Here is a 22161-nt window from a genome sequence, read left to right as displayed (position 1 = left end):
ACCTTGAGTGTCTTTTATGCTCTCCTGCGGTAATAAATGCATTAAAGCTACCGTTAGATCACCAGAAGAACATTCTACTGACTATGATTCACTTCAGGCTATGTCAGCCCTCCAAGTGCTTCTTCAAAGCCCAGGGCCCTGAAATGCTTACGTCCACATCCTATTTCCATTAGCTCTCAAAAGAATCACAATAAAAAATACTTTAATCTGTTCTGCTGGAACCTTCCACCTGAAAAGTTCTGAGTGTGATCCTTGTGCGCAGAATCACCAGATTCAGATTCAGATTCAGATTCAGCTTTATTGGCCAGGTTTGAATAACAAACAAGGAATTTGACTTTGGTTAACCCTTTAACCTATCTGTAGGCAAGATGTGCTTAACCCAACCCTTTCCCCTCTGCCCTGTCTGTATTCTGTAAGTCACTCTGGATGAAAGCGGCTCCTGAATGGATTCATAATAATAATAATAATAATAATAATAATAATGATACTAGCACTGTTCCACCTGGAGGTCTCTAAGTCCTGTTGGCTCAGTCTCCCTGAATCCCTTCCTCTTCTCTCCCCGTTTGGCTTCCGATGAAGGGTCAAGCGAGGGCTTTGATTCATACATCTTTCGTGGCTTGACTGATTGGAGGCTGTGGGCAGGTTCAGAGTAAACTGAACTCCTCTCTGCCTTGGAGACAGCTACCCTGCCCTTGTGATAGACCTTAGAGAATACATATTCATGCTTCTCCCATCAGGCATGATCTGTTCAGGCTTAATCTCGCCTTTCTGGAAAGAGTGCTACTTGTGATAGCACTCTCAAATGGTCTCTTATTCCTCTAGAATATACGAGGGTGACATGCATCCCCCGTTTCTGGTGTATGGCTGAAGGGATGGGGGTAAATGTGACTACCCTTGGGCAATGGTAGATGGATGCAATGCACATGGGTCTCTATGGGGGTTAATATAGAATGAGGCAAGAAGTACTGACCTCGCCAGTGGAAGTCAACGTCTTCCCATCAGTTGTATTTCAACATTCCAAAAAGGTTTATTTCTGTTCAAGATGTCACATCCAAGACGCACGAGTAAGCAAATAAAAAATATTTGAGGGTGAATTACAAATTGGTTCAGAAATCCCATTTAAAATACTTGATTCCCTTCATTACGATAATCAACTAAAAATAGTGGTTGTGCAATAACCAGGAAATGCTGAAGCTGCCTTTGGCTATTTTGTCATAAACAAGTAATTAAGTAATGATTAAGTTGTTACTCTGAAGCTACCAAAGAGTGACAGACGCGCACGCCGCACGCGTGCACGCACGCACGCACACACACTCACACGCACACACACATTGCAGTATATCAGTGGTACAATGGGGATTCTGTGCGCCTGCTGCTGGTTTCCTAAGCCTGAAGCTCCCTCCTCTGGAGACTACTGTGTTCTAGGGAGACATTTGCAGCTCCACACAAATCATTTCACGTTAACACATGTCTGCCTGACTCACAAGTTAGCGACAAGTAAAGAGTCGAAGCTACCACTTTTAAAACCTACATTTAACTTCAAGCATAAACTTTATACATATTTTTAGAATGTAATGAATAAATTGCACTGTTCCATGGAGTCCTGCTAGTCAGCGGGCTTTGAAAAACACACATTTGAGTAAAATAGAGCATCTTTGTGTGACATTGAGAGTCTGGCTAACGTGATATCACCTCCTTCTAAAGTAATAAGGTGGAGGAGCATCACAACCCCGACAGCCCCACCGCCCCTGTTTGGCTATAACCATAGCAACTGGCTCCCTTGCCATCCCTTTTATTATCTTAACCAAATGCAATCGACTTTGGTTAGGGTGATAAAGTAGATAGACTCAGACTCATAATATCGAAAAGCTAACACAAAGGAGAATTGAAAACCCACGGACGATAAGGAATATGCATAATATAAAGCGATGAGGCGTATTCATTAAAAATGCTGTGTAGAAACGGGGGTATAAATATTCACCAGCGATTCACTTCTAGTCACGATATTGGGTTCACTATTTGCTACTCTCACAATTTTTTACAACATGTTTTTATATTTTATTTTTTGAGGCATAAGATCATCATAGCTAGTTCTTTCAGGATACTCTAGTCATTTTACTCATCTGACAGCTAACGTGGTCCAAACAAACACACTGATAGGCCGGCAATTTAAGACCTTCCATCTTACACACACACACAAACACACTCTGCAAAGTTAAGTGTGCCGAGCTGAATTTCATTTTTGCTTTGGTTCTGGTCTGTATTGCATTTAAACTACACAATGGCTTGAGATAGATAATATACCCTTTGGGGGATTGTATAGTGCTCCCTGTGGTCAAATGTTGATATGCTGGTGGTATTCTGTGTCTGACTTTCTGTACAGGTATGTCATGCTTTAAATCCTAAAAGAGGAAGCACCAGAAATGAGTGGAACCATACCACCAAATTAAAGTGTGGGACCATTTAAAGTAATAAATGGTCAAATCTATGACATGAGTGATTCCTTATAGAACAAAGCAAAACGAACCAAACCTAGTCACTGTTACAAATGGTCTGTACTTCTTTCAGAGAGCCGTTAGGCCAAAGGCATGAAAAAAGAGTGATGACGAGAAGGGAGATGCCAGGAAAAAATGTTGGTAAGGGAGAGGACGGGGGAATTGAGAAGAGTAGAGAAAAGTTAGCCCAAAGTTTAAAGCTTGGGTAGCAATTTAGAGAAATCACAGTGAGCTAGATATTGAAAGTATGATACATCCAAAAAATTGCACACTCCCTTCAGGCCTCCTTCCAAAGCCACTCCCACAAAACATGTGACTAGCTCAATAGCTGTTGCAATAAGTCTGCCTAGCCCTGTGGAAGAATCTAGTCATGCGCAATGAGTGGCCACAGGTAGCCAGGTAGGAAGGCAGACAGACAGATAGACAGGTATGTAGGTAGACAGACAGGTAGCAAGGTAGGTAGGTAGGCAGACAGGTAGACTATTCAATCATTTAATTCAGGCCGGATAAAATATTTGTCAGAGATTATTACAGATTTACGACCGCCACAGATACCATTATGTTCTTCTCAAAGAAATGGTCCACCCTATCTTTGAGTGGTGAACATAAATCACTACATGTCACACTACTATTGTTGCTGACGTAAGCGGCGGTTTATCCAGGGATATAGAAAATAATTATTACGAGATAGCTAACGCTTCATGATCCAACGAGAGATCTGAATACTTGAATGCGCCATTGCACCGCAACGGCAATCTACTTAATCATTTATTTCTAAGTACTTGAACCATGGATTCTAATCACACACAATATTGTTGGAAATGCAACGTATTGTATGTAACCATAGTTTGATTTACGCAACACACGACAAGAAAATGGTGACGTTGCCGTCCACGTCTTTCTCCTAGCGGCGGTCAGCTTTGCTGTCGTCCTTCTTAGTTTACGTCATCCATTCATCTCCTTCTGTCAACGCACCTGCTGGCAATCTACTTCATCAGCATGCATTAGATACACCCCGGGTTTCCTGTCACACACACCGCTATATCGTTGTTTAGACTTCACCGGTCACTATTTGACTCTATGGAGTAATTATTGTGATAGGTTATTCTGCTGTTCCGGCGTTCGTGCGAGACGCCATTTTCCCTGTATTAAGTCTGACGGTCAGCCTGTTAACGAACGCTGGCCTGTCTGACTACCGGCCCCCCGTTGAAGCCCTGCATATCCAGCAATCAGCCCGTTGCCCCCCTCCACTTTGTCCCTGCCTGGCTTGCCGATATATATGCTCTTTGCCGCCCACGGACCGGTAAACAATTGTATTATTTCAACTAAGTGTCGGTTTTCTGTCCTTTCGCTCCTAGAAATGTAACAACAATGGTGAGTGAAAAGCTAGTGATTGATTCGAGCCAAGTTAAAACGTACGTGTGCCGGGGAACTTCATTGTGCACTATTTTGCTTGAGTAATTTGCAATAACGACCTCCACGACATCAGGACTTTTCATGATATGCGTTGAGACAGCTTGGCATCCCAATGACTCATGTCACGCTGCATCGTTTCACCCCTCACAGAGCCAGGACAAAGTAGGATTACCAAAGCTATCCATGTAAAAATGTAGTGCTACATATCGTTTCCCGAAAACCAGTGGCACCTTCACGCTTCTCAAATGAGTCCACTTTTCTTTGCCCTGCTCCCCACTCTTAAGAGTGTGCCTCACAGGCTCAGGAAACAAATCAGTGGTGTGTGCCTGGGCTGTCCGCCTCCCTACAGGTCTGGTCGGCCCTGTCCCTCCCCTGCAGCCGGCTAACACAATAGCCCAAAGCCCATTAAAGGGACTGGGCAGGCAGTCGGTTAGCAACAGGCTAGGCCAAAATGGCCCATCCTACACAAATTACACTTCTCCGACAGTTGAGAGTGCTTCTGGGACCATCCGTGTACCCCCGCCTCTGCTGTCTTTGCTGTGGTGACTCCTGTCCTCTATCATCTACCCCCCCACCCCCGCGCCCCACACACAGAAACACCCTTTTCCAGGCCTTTGAGAGGCCTGTTGTTCGTTCTGAAGCTTATTGCGTATTCTCCCTTCATCCATCTTCCCTTTCTCTTTCCCCTCCTCTTCCTTACCCACTCTCCCCCCAAAATGTGATTCCAGCCAAGCCTGAATTATCACAGCTTAGACCAATTTTGTAGCTGCTGCATTTTATCAAAGCAGTGACAAAAGGAACATAGGAAAAGGGGCTGAGGTTAATTACCTGATGTCATTAAATGGCATTACTGCCCCTGTTTAAAACCTATCCCCTGCCCAGACTCCGCGCACAGGAACAATGGGTTGGGCGGCAACTTATGGATGAAAAATAAGAAACCAATCTCTGAAGCGTCTCTGTGGCATACAATTACCACCCCATTAGAGTCAGCGGTTCTATCAAGTTGTAGTAACGGGGAGGAAGAGGCCACAGACTTCTTTCCGTCATTAAATTGGCTATTGTTAGCTGCAAAAAAAAATTAGAGATAATCTTTAACAAAGGTAGATTTTCGAGGCACACTTGAGCTTGGATGTGTGCAAATGTGTGTACACACTTTGTGTGCTGACGTCATTTCATCAAAGGGTTTGGATATTCTTTGATCTCTCAAGGGCTCAATCGCGCAATGTTTTCTGATGTCAGTAGCTGCACAGAATAGGTCATGTAACAATGATAGTATGGTCACATAGCAATGAATGGACACTGAACTTCAGCTAATTCAAAATGCCTCCTTCCTTATGATGCCCTGTTTTCCTACTTTCAAGCCATAGGGCTGTCTGCAGCGCTGTCAGCCCGCATATGTGGCCGGCGACGATAGCGTAGAGCCTTGTTGCAAGAAATTTTAAGTAGTCACAAACAAACTTCTCACTGTCAACTGTCAATTGGATTGGGATCTATCCAATCTATTCCTCTATCAGGAATAGATTTAAATTCTCCAAAAATGTAGCACATAATAACCAGGATCAATACGAATCAATGACTAGCATACTGGGAAGCTAAATAACAACATACTATTGTATGACAGATACACCACAAAAGATAGCTACGATTACCAAATTATGTTATGAAACAACTGAACCCCTGCACTTTATTTCCCCCTTCAAAAGCAAGTGTAAATTCCATAAGTGATTAAAGATACAGCTCTTGGCATAAGGAAGAAGATACAATGGAAATATGGTTTTGATTTCCAGGAGCAGAGCTGCTTCTCCAGAAGTCTGCCAGGCCAACATTGGGCCACTGACCGTATCAACAACTATTACAATGCTTGACTGACAAGCGTTCTGCTCTGCCCTGGTTGGACATATACACTGGGATCCCTACCCTTCTATTGCAGCAGAGAAAATTCAAATTATTTGAGTGGTCACTTGGTCTTGCTTGGTGAATAAGACATATGATGATAGGGTTGTGGTAAAAAATTTGACGTTTTATTATTGTTATGTTTTTTAAGGACAAAATTATTAATTTCCAACTAATTCCAGGCGGCTCTTACATAAAGGTATAGTCTGAAGAGAATTAAGAAATCCACTAACAAACCAAACAAAGAAATGAGTTAGAGTGTTGGCTTTATCGCTATGACAGCAGTGTCTAATGAGCTGTGCTATGCTACTGACTGCATATGCAGGGGGAACAATAAGTTACTAATTCTGTGCAAAACATAATTACATTAAATGGAAATCCATTTGGAATGAATAAACCACAGTAAGTTCATTATTCGTCTTGCCTTTGGTATATTTTTAACCTACATTGTAGGATTCCAAAAACCATGCCTAGAATAAGTGAATTTAGGGAGTAATCAATGAACAAACTACTGTTTTCTTGTATGTCATCAAGGTCCAATTGAGACCTTGACTTAAACAGGGAATTCTGCTGCTTATTTTGAATAACTCACTCTGTCAATTTTGGCCAGGTAATTATAATTAAACAGGAATGATGGGCCTCCTGCCAAAAGGGCGATAAAATATTATTATTATATAAATCATGGAGTACAAACCTTTCATATTAAGAAAGGAATACATAAAAATGTGTTCAGTCAGTGCACTTAATGTACTTTTTAAAAAATCTAAATAGTTTTAATTCATACAAATTGGTCTTAGGAGTGAACAGAGTAAATGCTGGCAATTGACGAAAGACATATTGTGACTAAAATATCAAATAAAGAGATTCTGAAAGATAGATGCTTGGTCATTAAGGATAAAGAGCTTCCTTTTGCAAGCTCTTTATCAAAAGTAGATTTCGGAGTAGACAACCCTCTGCTGTTACAAAACATTGTTAAAATGCCTACATTTTTCCTAACGTCTCCAGCTGGTACCACACTTTTTTTTCATCCTGCAGGAATTGTTCTGTTTTGTTTTATGCATTGTTCTTAAATCAATATTTTTGGTAAGCACACACACTCAATTAATTCTACACACTAATACGCCACCTATGTTTTACACACACACACACACACACACACACACACACACACACACACACACACACACACACACACACACACACACACACACACACACACACACACACACACACAAACACAATTAATTTATTCCCCTGCCTACCAGGTTGTGTTTTCATATACAATGTTTGATTTTGTTGTACCTGACTTTCCCTGAAACTTATATTATATGTTAGGCATTATGATGTAGATTTGCATTCAAGCAAACCAATCCTTTTCAATTCCTGAGCTTTTAGGCATTTCATTGTAAGCCTCCAGTTCAGCCATCATGTGCATTTGGCACTCTGGCTACTTTCCTGAAAGCTCACTTGGCTGTAGTTTTCCATCTAGTGTTTCCTTTATTTTGCTCCAAACTTTGCTGTTTCATTCTACTGCGACAATGACTTTACACAATTGGAAAGCACACATATGCATCTCTTCATGAATCATGCCACAACAATTGCCTTAGTATCTTGCCATTGATTCAGTTTCCAGTATAAAAAAACGTACAAAAGATTATTTTCAAACCGAGCCATCTGTTCTACCTTTTTCATTTGGGTTCTGCGCCCTTCACACTGAAGCAATGCAGGAATCTCAGAAATGACCATATCTTAAATATCCGTGGATCAATTGGATCAGCATTTTGTGCTTCTCCCTCCTTCCTACTGCGACGCAACTCTCAGTATATTGTTTCCTCAGACAATCCAAAACTCAAATATTACTATAGAATCCATCATGCTAAATTATTCAGCACATGGCATATGCTAATACAATTTTGTTGAAGGATGTGAGAATACTGCCGCCTATGGCAAAAAAGTGCTAGAAATGAGTCCATAAAAATAAGCTTGAGCTATTACACATGATGTGGGTGGCTGAAAAACAAAAACACTAATTGCCATTCAACAAAATCTTCTGTTGGAAGCGGCCTTCAGAAAAACATTTTGCTCTAATTATTCAAACTTTGGCATACATCGAATATATTTAATCCTTAAGTGCCAGATGTTCCAGTAACTGTCATAACTGGAATAAACTCAATTACTATAATGACTCTTGAATTGTACACTGTTTTACAGTCAAATTATTTGAACTGAACAGGATCACTTTGAGACAAAGAAACTTTGTTCCACATTCCGGTCCACAAGGGGTGATATTCCGAATGCACCAACCCATTTTGCTTGCTATGAAATGTGAGGCACACTGTACAGCCTTTTTGAGAAAAAAAAAGATCAGGGTGCTGAGCCTTTTTATTGTTGCAATAAAACCTACAACCATGGAATTTACAACAATATCACACCTACGTCAATATTGCACTTTAGAATTCATAAATATTCATGCATGCAAAGCAAGTGCTAACATGCCATGTACACGATAGGAAGCATTCCCATGCAAATATTAGTCGTTAATAGTTTGATGGGATGTGACAAAAAAACATGTTGAGCAAGGTCCAAAGTTCTGTGACATTCTGATAAAGGCCAGTGGGCACAATGATAAGGTTAAAGGAAAACGCGGCAACACATGCCCTATTCTCATGACAAAACTCTTATCCAAGCACCCACATACACGTACACTCAAGAAAAAACAGACTTGCTCAATGTTAGGCATGCGGGGGACATGACTTCAGTGTTGGACTGTACAATCTTTTCTTACCCTGATGTCTTCCTGGGGCTCCTTCTTTCCTAAATGCTGTCCCATGCTGCCGACAGAGACTGTAAGGAGAAGAGAGAGAAGCTCAAATCAGGACATATATATATATACACACATTAGAGCGTATACATATTGTTTAGGGCTACATGGCTTTCATTAGAAGAGGCGCCAAGGCCGGGAGGTCATCACTGCAATTAACAGACATTGCATAAATGCAGCGGCACGCACAAAGGCTGTATTGTTGACTGATATCATGGACTGCTTTAATGATGAAGATAAGTGGACCGAAGGAGTTCCGATCGCAGCAGACGCTAGCAGATGGACACTTGAGGACAGGACGGATATAATAATGACGCAGAGGATGGAAAGATGAGGAGGGGAAAAAACATGACCTGAATATGTGTGGGTTTGACTTGGATATACATATTTATTGACACCCATACTGAACATATTACATCTGCTCGGCTTTTACAGCTGTCCTCGGATGATGGGTGAAGTGGGATCACTGCTGTGTGGTCCCTTCAGTTTCATATCCTCCAAACCCTGATATCCTCACCCCATATCTCTGTAACTTCATCAACCTTGACATATTCAAATTAATTTAAAAAACACATTTCCTTTCCAACACTGTTACACCGAACAATACTTATTCCTCATTTGACCTGTCCACTGCCTTTCCTGTTTGTATGCTATGTTTATTTGTATATTGTATAGTATGTATTCATTTTGTTTGTCTGTTATATATCAGTCTCTGAGAAACTCCCCTCGAGTGGGAGAAAGGTGCTAAATTAAATAAAGTCATTACACCCACGATGCCCGCGGCAGAAAGAGAGGCTAGACCCCATGGGAATCAGAAACCAAAGCTCCTTGCCAACGGAAGTGAATGGAGCAGGCCCTGAGGCGACGGGATGCAGAGGAGAATTACATTAGTTACTGGAGATCCTAACGCAACCCTTCTGATGTGACCTAAGCTGAAAAGAACAAACTAAAATCAGGCTCCAAGAATTAGCAGCCTAAAGAATTGATCCATTGGCATTATAGAAGTAAGTTAAGGCAACAAAGGACTTGTTTGTTGGCAGTTGGGTTTGGGCAGGAATGGAAAGAGTCACTCAGCCGATATCGACTCTCAGGGGCCAAGGAGAGGTCTTATTGCTGAAACATAACAGGTTTCCCATCCGGGTTCCATTTGAAAAATAATAAAAATGATATGTGATCGGCTTGTTTCCTTGACTATGCGAGAATGGAAGAATTAAATCCGATTATTTTATCTAGTCCTCATAGTGTTCCACACAGCAACCCCACATCACAGCCCTGCAAATACTGGATATTCAGAGATCAATAAATAGTCTCAACTGCCCAAACCAATAGTTTTAATCTGACGGGACCCGGGAAAACAATATGAACTACCTTTCATCGAGAGGTTCTCATTTCACACAGTAACCTGTCTTGTCATGACAGGAATGGGAGTGGATTCGATTCCATTTAGGCGTGTGCCATCTTCTTTGGAATAGAGCGATATTACGATGTATGAGATCAGAAAACCCCCCTTGGAATGTAGACATTGGAGAAGGCGAATACTGGAGTTGAAGGAGTGGAGAATGTCTATCTCCACCACTAAGGGATTATGGGGTAGATGGGGTTAGAAAGTGCATTCACAATTCCAGTCCACCATTAAAACTACTGTTCTGTATGTATAACTGTACTGTTATATGTATTCAACGTTCAAACATCCATTTTTTATGTTCATTATTTTATTACACTCTTTAAAGACCACCAACATTTCTGTTCAAATGAGAAAGTGTTTAAATCATCAATGGTTTATTCACTTTTATCATGACTTACATCTTTTAAAATCGTAACTATTTAAAACTTGATACAGCTTTTCTCACGTAACGCTTAGGTAAAATGTGCTGAGGAAGTGATGAGAGGCCCCTCCACCTTTAAAATAACCAAGCTCTTCTCAGCGGTGGATTCTTTCATTATTTTTGGCATAAGTATATGGCAAAATCAAGTTCAATTGTCCACAAACCTTCAATATCGCTTGTAATTTATGAAATTGTTATTAATATGAAATAGTTTGCCGGCAAAAAATGGATTGAGAACCTTTCTGCCCACTATTCTTCCCAACTCTGTCTCCCTACTTTCTTGCTCAACTAGTTAACAAGAATCCTTGTTTTACGAAATAAAAACTAAATCCCAGATGCATGTGGAGCCCTGAGGGAAGTAGTGGAAGTGGAGCTGTGACAGATGAGTTGTATATAAGCTCTAACGGCTTCGGTTTCCCTTGTTGTCTTGTAAATGGGTTGGCACCATTGATCAGACGCTAATATCACCCAGCCTCTTGCTAAGCAACAAGTGTGTTAGGAGCCCATTCAGCATGCAGAATACGCAACACTGGACACATCAATGCAATTTGGCCAGGGGCAGGGAGGCCTTTAACCTAAGGAATCTGAGCAAGGGAAACTTAGGATGGCAAGGAGCTTGAAGGAGGAAGGCACGATGAGGGGCATGATGAGGAAATAATTCCTCTATGACTGGAGCAGGATGAAGCCTGTTGGCTGTAATCATGTACATATTCGGAAATAATCAGGTATAATTTCATTACATTTAGCCAAAATAAATCCTCCCACTAAAGGACAAGTAGCAAACAAATGTCCGACTGGTAGCTGTTGTTCAGCATCCCCTGTAGCGGTATTGAGTGCAGCTGTGATTAATATCGGATCAGAGTAAGGCTAATCTAGGCGTGGGGGAACAAAGAAATGATTGACCTGCCTTGGCTGAAATGAAAGTGACATGAACATCCATAATAGTGTGTCACATTGACCGTGTCTGTGAAGCAGGATAAGGGTTTCTGTTCATTGTGTTTGGCAGTTTGGTGTGATATGAGAATGAGACATTGTTCTACACTCCCAACAGCAGGTAGTGTCTTCATATTTATCATAAATTACCAAACTCAGGATTTAAAGGATAGCGGATGTAGGGGCAAAACATATGAAAAGGATGTCACACCTAATCTACTTCTACTTACCCATTATGAATCTCCTTTTACCCTCACACTTAAACGTACCCCCAAATGATTTGGATAGGATATTAGATGTTTTAAACAGCGACAATCTGCATGAATTTGCATTAAATACAAAAGTTTTACAAACTCCTTAGCAGTCTGCTGACCTAACACTTGGAGATGGCTGGATCCCCTACTGTGTTAATATGTATATATTCTAACTGACAAAAGGGTACAGATTTAAAGCTGCACAGCTCTATTGACTACAAAAAACTGATACATGTGGCCCCTGCTTTTCGCTATTATTTTTCCAATGTGCACTCACAAACACTTAAAGAATAGACTGAGTCACTCGAGAGCATGTAGGCGGATCCACAGGGAGTACAAACAACCACATACAAAAATAAGTTTAGACCTCCTGCTTGAAAAACAATAAGGTGCAATTATGGAACCTATCAGAATTGCGTTCAGATGGTCATGAGTTTCAAATGTTTTCCATTTAGTCAGGAAAGATATATAAAGATATTCCATTCATTTGAATGTGAGGTCATGGAGCCAGTTTCAGCAGCAAACCTTACACAATCACTAGATTCTGTTGCATTGCTTGTAAAGACTTGCAAGTTGTAGGCAGTTGCCGTATGAAAAGAAAGATAAAGACAGCCTAATAGAAGGGAGTGGAACTATGTGGGATTCAAAAAGTCAGTAAGACATTCTTCGATTGAGATTTGTTTACTGGAACTTGGGTATTCTTGTAGGAAAAAGATGAATTCATCAAGACAAATTACAAACAAATTAAGTTTGTTTTTTAATAAGAGTGAATGTATTCAAACCACAACTTGATCCATGTAATACAATCTAGCCCGCAGGATTCACATGGATACTGGATTATCTCAATCTAGCAACAGCTCACAATTTAATCAAATTAAACTTTTCCAAAGATTTACTGAAACACCTATACTTACTTAAGTCCTTTAGGGGACGCTTAAACAAACTTCTCCATAGGTTAATCAATTCTGCCAAGTGGAGATCTGTACACCGTGAAAGGTCAATACCGGGTCTGGGTAACCAGACAATAGTAGATGGCACTCCTGGCTTCATTGAAACATCCATTATCAATATAATTTGTCAAAAGGATTCTGCCAAAGAGCATTAAGCGTTTGTGCGCATGCCACCATTGTAAATAATGGCACTCTATGTGTGTCGGTCACAGAGTTTGTGGACAAAATTATAGTGAATCGCCACACAAGTACTTTACAAAATGTCGGATCACAAAGACCAAAGAGCTATATTTTGCTATTGTTTACATTCGTGGGATGTGCAAGTCATTTAGCCTAACTTCATTGGCAGCAAATGTTTTACTGAAGCCATAAGAGACGGAAAAGACGGTTTGATCACCAAGACCAGCATGTGTCTTCTACGGCATGCAGTCATATGCCCCACGGCTAAATGGAATTCAAACCACGCTTTTGGTAGGTCTATAAGGATCGTACTGAGAGTTCTCATAAAATATAGATAGGAAATCCAGCTGCTGCTTCTTCCACACATTAAAGAAAATAAAAGACGGGAGAGGGTGGAAGCGTGCACGTGAGCGATGATGAGCGAGACACAAACGGAACATCATCAGTGGGTACAGAAACACATAAAAAGAAGGACAGACATCTGGGTCTGTCAATAAAGAGATTTATGATATATTATTTTACCGCCATCTGCCCTTTCCCACTATGGGAGCTTTTAAATGGCAACAGAAAAAAAAAAGGCTCATTAGATCCATGTCTTATCCCCCTTATATTAAATAATATTTATCATTGTTTAGTATACGCCATATCCATTTGACTTGCAGTGAATACATGTGATTAAAGAGCAGGTTGGGGAGCAGGACCTTCTTTAAATAGATGGAGGTAGGGAGTGCAATATGTTCCAGTGAAGATGCATTCACAATAAGTCACCGGATGTCAATAACTCCCTGTGAGGCTTCTGGGAGACTGGGCATCAGAGTTGGTGAGCCTTGGCTCGGCTCATAGAGGTTAATAGCATCGGAGCTCCCCCATCCTCCTCCTCACTGACTAAACGCTCTGAGGGAGAATCGCGTTAGATGAGATGTCAGAAAGGGTGAAGTTAGTGAGCCCAATCATCTGCCTCGATCTACTGCACAACAATCCCTCGCTTTTGAGACACACACGTTTGAGCAGGTGAACACCCACCTAGGGAAAAAACACTGGAGCGAGGTTGAGTAGCCAATAGAAAAGGAAAAGTGCATTTATCTTGAGGTAACGCACCTAGGGCCCTATTTTAACGGTCTGAAACGCAAGTGAGAAGCGCCAATCGCAAGTAGCTTTGTGGGCGGTTCTATGGCAATGTTGCTATTTTACCGGCGCATTAATGACTCTTGCGCCCAGCGGAGATCTAAAAAGGCTTGGTCTGAAGTAGCCTAATTACCCGTAGGTGTGGTTTGGGCGTTACGTGCAATAAACCAATGAGAGTGCCATCTCCCATCCCCTTTAAGAGCCATGTGCGCATTTGAATCTGACAAGTTGATATTTTGACGGGCGTTTGCAGCCTCTGATGAGACAGATGCATGACCACATGAATTTCAAACTTCAAATGGCTCAGTTTATGGCCAAATAATATGGCCTAATTCACACATGGAATAGCGTTTTCTTCCACAACTTCAGAAATACTGAGTCCTCAAATCGCTGTTCTTTCCCAAATAATTTGCCAAGAATGTGTGGCTAGGTAGATGAGGAAGCAAAGTGAATGCGCGAGGTGCACAAGCAACATTATGCATGCACCCTTAAAATAGCATCTGAACAACGCGCCACTGACTTTAAACCAAGTATTTCCTGGTTTGTGGCGCAATGGTTTTCTGAAACGTTTGCGCCGGTACACGCCTCCTCCTTTCGCCGAACCGCCCCTTTCCGAACCGCCCCTTGGGGCGCAAGATCATTCCCTAATTTACAGGCGCGTGGCGGTGGAGGGAAAAGAACTCTGCGCCAGTTGCAAACTAGCAACGACGACACATGCGTCAGTGAAGAAAGTACATAGCGCCGGATGCAAGATAGGGCACCTAATGTGTTTGACAGAGAAATCCAGTTTCTCAACGATATAGATTTTGGACTTTTAAAATAACACTGTTAACCATTTAATGTGGCCTCAACGTGACTTTTTTCAATATAAAATAATATAGGACAGCTAACCTTCACACACACACACACACACACACACACACACACACACACACACACACAGACACACACTGGCATAGCCAGCTGCCCAAGCCCCTGACTTGACTTTATTGTACTGCAACGTTTAATTACATAACAACATGTATTAATGTTTTATACACCTTCTGATTATAGAATGTGGATATTATTCTACTTACTATACATACTTCAGGCGCCAGAGAGAGAGAGAGAGACAGAGAGAGAGAGAGAGAGAGAGAGAGAGAGAGAGAGAGAGAGAGAGAGAGAGAGAGAGAGAGAGAGAGAGAGAGAGAGAGAGAGAGAGAGAGAGAGAGAGAGCAAAACAGAGAGAGAAAGCGAGTGAGAGAGAGATTGATAAACAGATTGTAATTGATTGGGAGACAGAGTGAGCGAGGAAATGACAGAGTGATTTACAGAGTGAGAGAGAGAGAGACCAAGCCAGAGCGGTAGCAGAAATGACAAACAGTTATGAGGGCACACATCATTTATCAGAAGGATGAAACCTCTGCGCTCCCTGACAGAGATTAAAGGTCATGGATAACATCTGCCTTTGGAAAAGGAATCTGCCGGAACACTCCGGCTGCAATGCCAGTTACCCCAGAACGAGTGTAGAACAGTCACCCTGGCTCTTTCTTCTAGCTCCCTCTCTCTCACAACCGCTTTTTACAAAACTCAGGCTAAAGCTTCACCCTCATCCTCCTCCTCTTCCTCCTCCTCCCAACCGATAGGCTGCCCGTTACTTTTATATCAACAAACTTACGCTCATCCTCCGCTGTTGGTGTCACCAGCACTCTTGACACACCACTTTGGTTTGAGGCTGAGATTGAGTCAATGCAGGGACAGCTGTGCGGGAAACCAGGCCAACATAGTAGCAGAGTGCTCTGGGGTTATGGCCGCTCAGTAACAGCGCAGCTATCATAGTGTTTGGTGGAGGGGCAGTCGCTGCAACTGGCGCGATCAGAGGAAAGCTGGATTCTTCTGCCCCTGGAGCCGGTCCGCCACCTCAAGGCCCCTTGAGCTAGTCTCCAAGCAATGCAGGGACTTTGTTGTCGTGTTTTTACATTTATAAAGGACGGCTGATCACTCCCATTGAAAGACAACCAGCATCTTCCGCCAGGAGGACCAGTAGTCCCGAAGACAGAGGTCATCCGAGTCTTCATGACCCTCCCCTTCCTGCTGCAATGAATTGTATCGAATGAAATCCAAACACAGCCACAGAACTCTGTAATACCCCAATGATAGGTGGGGAACCAGACTCATTTGCGAGCTTGTGCTTTATTTGCTCTTGCATATGCATCTGGCCCCCCTCCCGTTCAGACAGATTTCCAGCATACCTGGCCTTGATTGGGCCAATTACAACCATTTATCCAATATGGGGTGGGTTTAATATGATTACTGTACAGAGTAGTGCCTTATATGAACACCGTAGAGTACTTTTTGTAAGCATCCAAGATGGCTGTGGCTGATGTGTAATGCGTGTCGTTGCTCCGATTGGTTGTAAGCCTACCCAATTGCGTCTGGAAGCATTTCGGTCAATGGCCTTTGATAATGCCCCTTGGAAATCGATAATGAACTGAGACTGAGAGGTCCCAGATTATTCCGCATTTGCAAATTGGTCTGGCGGTGTCAGGAGATGTCAGGCTACCCCAATGCAGCAATAGAGTGGTAAAGGAAATAGAGAAAATTTGCAAAATCGAGTAAGTTTCAAGCGCAGTGCAGTATATTTTAAACGGCTGCCAAATGGGTTTATCTCTGAGTGAACCCTATTGGCTGCCACCGACGTGTGTGACTGTGGTATCAGAACAGTTCCCCTCGGGTAGGGATCGGTGGATATTCATTGCAAATATTAACACAGTCGATGTTGCGCTACGCAGGTTCTGTTTATTTAATGCACCATGCACCAGAATAAACGGCACACCCAGCCATGTACACAGTTGGGCTCCATGGTCTTAACCACACCACCGAACCCTCTCTACCCACCATTCATATCCTGATACTACCTCATAAGCAACACTTACGTACAACCTAACCCCTAACCTAAACCTCAGCTTCAAAAACTGGCCAGTACCATGCTGTCTGGTTTACTCACTACTACCTTCAGGCTACAAGATTGTTGAACAAACAAACAGACACACACACACACACACACACACACACACACACACACACACACACACACACACACACACACACACACACACACACACACACACACACACACACACACACACACACACACACACACACACACACACATTTACCACACACACACACACATTTACACACGTGTTGCTCACAGGTAATGCGACAGAACCTGTCTGGCAATGACACAAAGGGGGGAGGGGGAAGTGATAAGTGGGAGGAAGCAGGAGATTGCAACGACGGAAGTTGACTAACCTCAACACTTCCGTGGGTTGTGCTGTGCAAATTAATTTGAGTCAGAGAAAGTAAAGGGTTATTCTTACATGTGTACGACCAAAGAACGAACACATGTGTAAAACGCATGCATGTGCAGAGTAATCCCTTGTAAAAGCACACAAGAGAAAGATATTCATATAAAACTGTGCATATATATTAACACAAATGTGAGTTTCAGCATGGTCTCGTGTTATAAAGGCAAGCAAAGGAATGCAAAGCCTGACACGTGATGCTGCCCCCCCCCCTCCCCACCCCCCCCCCCCCCCCCCCCTCCTGCCCCCAACTCCACCTTGGCGGAGACAGGAGTCGTTCAGGTGTGATTTCAGAGGAATGCCTGGGTCTGAACTCCAAGAAACACGAAAACATACCTTAACTCCAAATATTCCTGTATATAACACAGGTTCAAGGTGTTATACCCCACTTCAGGGTGTTGAAATAGCTCACATAGTATAGGCGGACAAGATTAGCCAAATAACCAGAAAAAAATGCTACATAACTGTCACACACAACTCTGATTTGCATTAACATTAAAACTTTAATCACAACTACCAAGGCTTACTGTCTTAAAGCATTTCGAGGGACCAAACAGAGTTCAAATCATAGCTGCTATTACCTATAGGGTTCCAGGAGTTTACTTACAACACGAGATTGTGTAAAAAGGAGCTCAACGTTTTCACAACTAGTATGCAATTAGGTTTTGCTTGAATGGGATAATAAAGATAACGATTTGTAACGTGTTTGTGTGTGTGTGTGTGTGTGTGTGTGTGTGTGTGTGTGTGTGTGTGTGTGTGTGTGTGTGTGTGTGTGTGTGTGTGTGTGTGTGTGTGTGTGTGTGTGTGTGTCCCTCTCGCATGGACCAGTCAAATCACCGAGAAAGTAAACACGACCAAGAGAGTTATAAGAGAGGAACACGAAATAAAACGTTTAACACCATATGCGTCTTCAATGCATCCATTTAGCTTGAACACTGGTAAGCGTTTCAAAAGCGTGCCATTAGAAACCATAGAGAATCACAAGCGCGCCGTCAACACGTCGACGTGGATAAGGGTTTACGTGCGTTAAAAGATAGGGCACCTCGAAAGAATAAATTAAAAAGCATTGTCCAGAGGGAAAGTGTATTCATTACGCGCTGTTACTCGTTTCCTAAATATCTAGTCGGTGTTTTCCAAGCCCCTTCGCCGCTGAGCGTTATAATAATGCAGGCTGTATAACATACCCTTCTCCGCTTGGACCGAATCAGATGCATGCACAGCAGAACCTCAGCTGGACGGGCTTCGGTCTCGGTGTCGCACGTCGCTGTTTTATCAACCGGACGTTAACGAGCAAAACACAACGCCTTCTTCACGGTTGTGATGTTTTCAAAACGTTTCTTCGTAGAGAATATGTCACGGTGCTTCCTGATTGAGGTGATGGTGTTTCTTTCTTCGGGGTGGGGCGGAATGCTGTTAGTCGGCGAAGAAATGTGGGCAAAAGAGCACGTCCGTGCACGCATCGCACAGTCTTTATCTCAACTTGAACGATTACAACGCAATCCGTCTCTGACTGTAGTACGTGTTGCGGTTATGTTGTTGCAGGCCTTCGAATTGAAACCCATGCAAAGTATACGTATTAATAAAAAATATATATAATTTTTTTCTCAGTAGGTCTACTTCTATTTTTCTATGTTGTGTAAATATTAAGTATTTCTAGACGGTAGTAGTAACATTATACATTATTTATGATGAGCCAATACTACAAATACATGTCATGTGATTCACTTCCCCTGCCAAGGGGATGTTGCTCGTTAGTGCGCGTGCGTGTAAGCGCGCCTGTGCGTCTGCATGTGCTTGACTCAAGTGGTCATTGCATGAGAGGAGGATGCTGTGTGTGACCGCCAGTCTGTCCTTACTGAAGCCCCTGACGGGCCCTACGAGCCTGACCAGCCCAGCCTCATGACAACTTGTTATGGTTCACAGTGGAATAAGAAATCGTCTCACGATAACGTCTCAAGGGGGCTGACATTTTATTCTCAGTGGAAACGCTATGTTTTTAAATAGTTAAACTGTTTCGGGATTAAAACGGAGTCGGATAACATTTCTAGCGAGAAATTGGCGTCTCATTGTCATTCGTCTTCAGTGATTGTAGGCTAAATTACGTTTAGTTGGTTATCAGAGCTGCCAACTCTCACTCAAAATGTCCTCTTCACACGCTCTTACGGCACACCTGTTTGTTACTCAAATTATACTATACTGTGTACTCACTATACTGTGAGTATATGTCATCCTAGTTTCCGAATAGCCCAAAGTATGGAGGTAAGCTCAATGATGCGTAAAACGTCAATTGCTTTTCATTATCATTCAATATGGCATATTGGCGTAGGTAGGTCAGTAAGTGCCCTGGGCTATATGGGCCCCACTATACAAATTTGTTTCAAAATATATATTGGTCCAATTCCACTTTGAACAAATACAATAACATAAGATGAGGCTGGGTTACTTTAAACTAACAAAATAATTTGATTCAGGTTCAATAGATAAAGAATATCATATAATAACAAAAATACCCAGGATTTTTTTCCTCAAAGGCATGTGGCTTTCAAGAATATCTGTTAGGGGTTATGGGATACAAATTCTAAACCTATGGTCATGTTTTCAACACACAATATTCAGGCCATTCTTTTTTTCGAGTTGCCATGAAGAGATTAAAAAGTAAGTTGATCAAGTATTGCCAACTAAAAATCAAATACTGCAGCGATGGAGGGGGCTCTGTGGGCCTGCAGACTTAGGTCGGGTCTGGGTCGAGAAGTATACCCGGTGTTCAATACTGATTTTTGACGACGTATTATTATTCTATGGTTTGGATAAGGATTGGAGGTTATGAAACTTGGGAAATGGGTGTAAGTAGTCATGGCGACCCTGAAGGGACCCCGGTGTTCGATCGGAGTGGCTGGGGTTTTCCAACGATCGGAATGGCTCTGGTGTTTGAGATATCTGATGCAGGGTTTTACGAGCTACGGACTGGCTGGGGTTGCGAACGATCGCAATGGCTGGAATTTTTGAGCGTTCGGAATTGTTGGGGTTTTCGAGCGATCGGATTGGCTGGTGTTTTCGAATGATAGGACTGGCTGAGGTGTTCGAGTGATTGGATTGGCTGGATTCTTTCGAGCTATCAGACTGGCTGGGGTTTTCGAGCAATGAGAATTTATCATTTCCATTGGTGTAGTATAAATCCAATATTGTTTTCAACCGGCAGCTCAAGTCGAAATACTCAGAATTTTATAATATGAGACATAATGTTGAGATATGTACACATTTTTAAACAGTTAGATATGGTTTCGCTCCTATGCTGTTTCCCCCCTCCGTGCCAGAGCCCGGTCCCTAACCCCCACTGTTAGTTTCCCTACCTTCACACCCCTCCCCGCCGTATCCCTTTCTCTGACCCCTAGTTTTAGTTCATCACCTTCATCCTGTCATTATTCCCCCTCCATTTCTATGTGTATTCACCTTCATCCAGTACTCATCCAACCTGCTAGACTTCTGTCTTCAACCCCAAATGGCCCTTACCTTGTCTCAGAGCCCAACATAAGATCTCTGTCTCTGACCCCCACTTTTAGTTTATTTAATGAATCCCCCTCAGACGAACAAGAAGAAGAAAAGAAAGAAGAAAAGGATTTGGAAACCTTGGTTTTTGAAAAAACTTCTACAATGCACTAATCCATTAAAGGGCAGGCATTGGTTCACTAATGAAAGTCAAAGACAGGTTGCTTGGCCCCTGTTTGTGAACTTGACCGGCTGTCCAATCCACATGGAGAAAAGCATTGCGCACCAATCAGGGAGTAAATTAGTAGACAGGTCCAGGGAGACCCCATATGAAACACCCGGTTTTCCAATACTATCATCAAGATTCTAAGTTGTTTGCTTGGTCTAACAATAAAGATTTTACCATAGTACGTTTGCCTGTTCATCTCTTTTACTATCACAGTGTTTTGGCGTGATCATTTTTTGGGCAGCATGAGAGTACAAGGATGAAGGGTAAAGCGTGTGTCACGCCAGAAGCGTTAAAGTTGGCAACCCTGAAATAATGTAGACCAAGGATTATCTGCAGAGCTGCCAAGCCTCACTTTTTGACCGTTAGACTCAGGCTTATCAACCAGTTCACACACTCACACGCCATACTTTGTATTTATCCGGCTGAGAATTCCAAAATACATAAAATATATATTAAAATATTTATTTTAATTCTTTGTATTAATTATTTTACTTGCCCAGGATTATGATGACAGGATATCCTTTCTACATTCACGTAACCTGAACACCCACGTGCCTCATCCTTGTTGGAGTGCAGTCGAAGCTGGCATCACTGTAAGCTGAATATCTTTCAACTGAAGCGCAAGTTAACGGTATTAGGAAACCATCGTTTTTCAATTTATGTTATGTTAGAATAAAATACCATTTCGCTCGTAATAAAAATTAAATCACCGGGGGGGGGGGGGAGGGGGTTACAGAAATAAAGGGATTTACACCATCTAGTGTCATCCCTTCACTGCACACGTTGCTTCTATGTTGTGAGGCAGAGTGCACTAGCACGTTATTTACTAAGACCCAAGGGTGCAGATTTGTTCATATATTGTTTAGCAAAACATAAACGTGGTGTTGGCTTCTATGAAATACACATTTTTCAATTTCATTAATTTTGAAATAATTTGAAATGGGGGGACAACTTCATGTTTTTCAGAAGTTGGGGAGGACATGTCCCTTCTGTTCACCCCGATCCACTCTTATGGTACTAATTAATAATTATTTAAAAGTGCATGTTATATTTGATATTTATTTTATTATTCTGTTAACGTCCATCCCCTTAATCCATTAATTAGGTTTCTCAACACCTTATTAACCCAAGCTGTTGAATTTCAACTGTATTAGTTCCCTCACACACATTTCCATGTTACGTACATGCAACATAAAGTTCCTAAAG

At 42.1% G+C, this 22161-nt stretch overlaps 1 protein-coding gene across 1 annotated transcript in view; it reads right to left on the bottom strand.

Moving 5' to 3' along the window:
* Positions 1–18771, bottom strand: part of LOC130391832 (myelin basic protein-like) — a 34247-nt gene extending 15476 nt beyond the window's left edge. Inside the window, exons 1-2 of the mRNA XM_056602137.1 lie at positions 18425–18771; positions 8590–8648 (exon numbers count right to left, since the gene is read on the bottom strand). Coding sequence (XP_056458112.1) covers positions 8590–8634 — 45 coding nt within the window. The 5' untranslated portion in view covers positions 8635–8648; positions 18425–18771. The remainder of the gene's footprint in view (positions 1–8589; positions 8649–18424) is intronic.
* Positions 18772–22161: the final 3390 nt, after the last annotated feature.

This window comes from Gadus chalcogrammus, chromosome 11, assembly GCF_026213295.1.
Source record: "Gadus chalcogrammus isolate NIFS_2021 chromosome 11, NIFS_Gcha_1.0, whole genome shotgun sequence".
In the NCBI taxonomy this organism is placed as follows: Eukaryota; Metazoa; Chordata; class Actinopteri; order Gadiformes; family Gadidae; genus Gadus; species Gadus chalcogrammus.
Note: the sequence above shows the minus strand (reverse complement) of the source record. Positions and strands in the feature narration are given on the sequence as shown.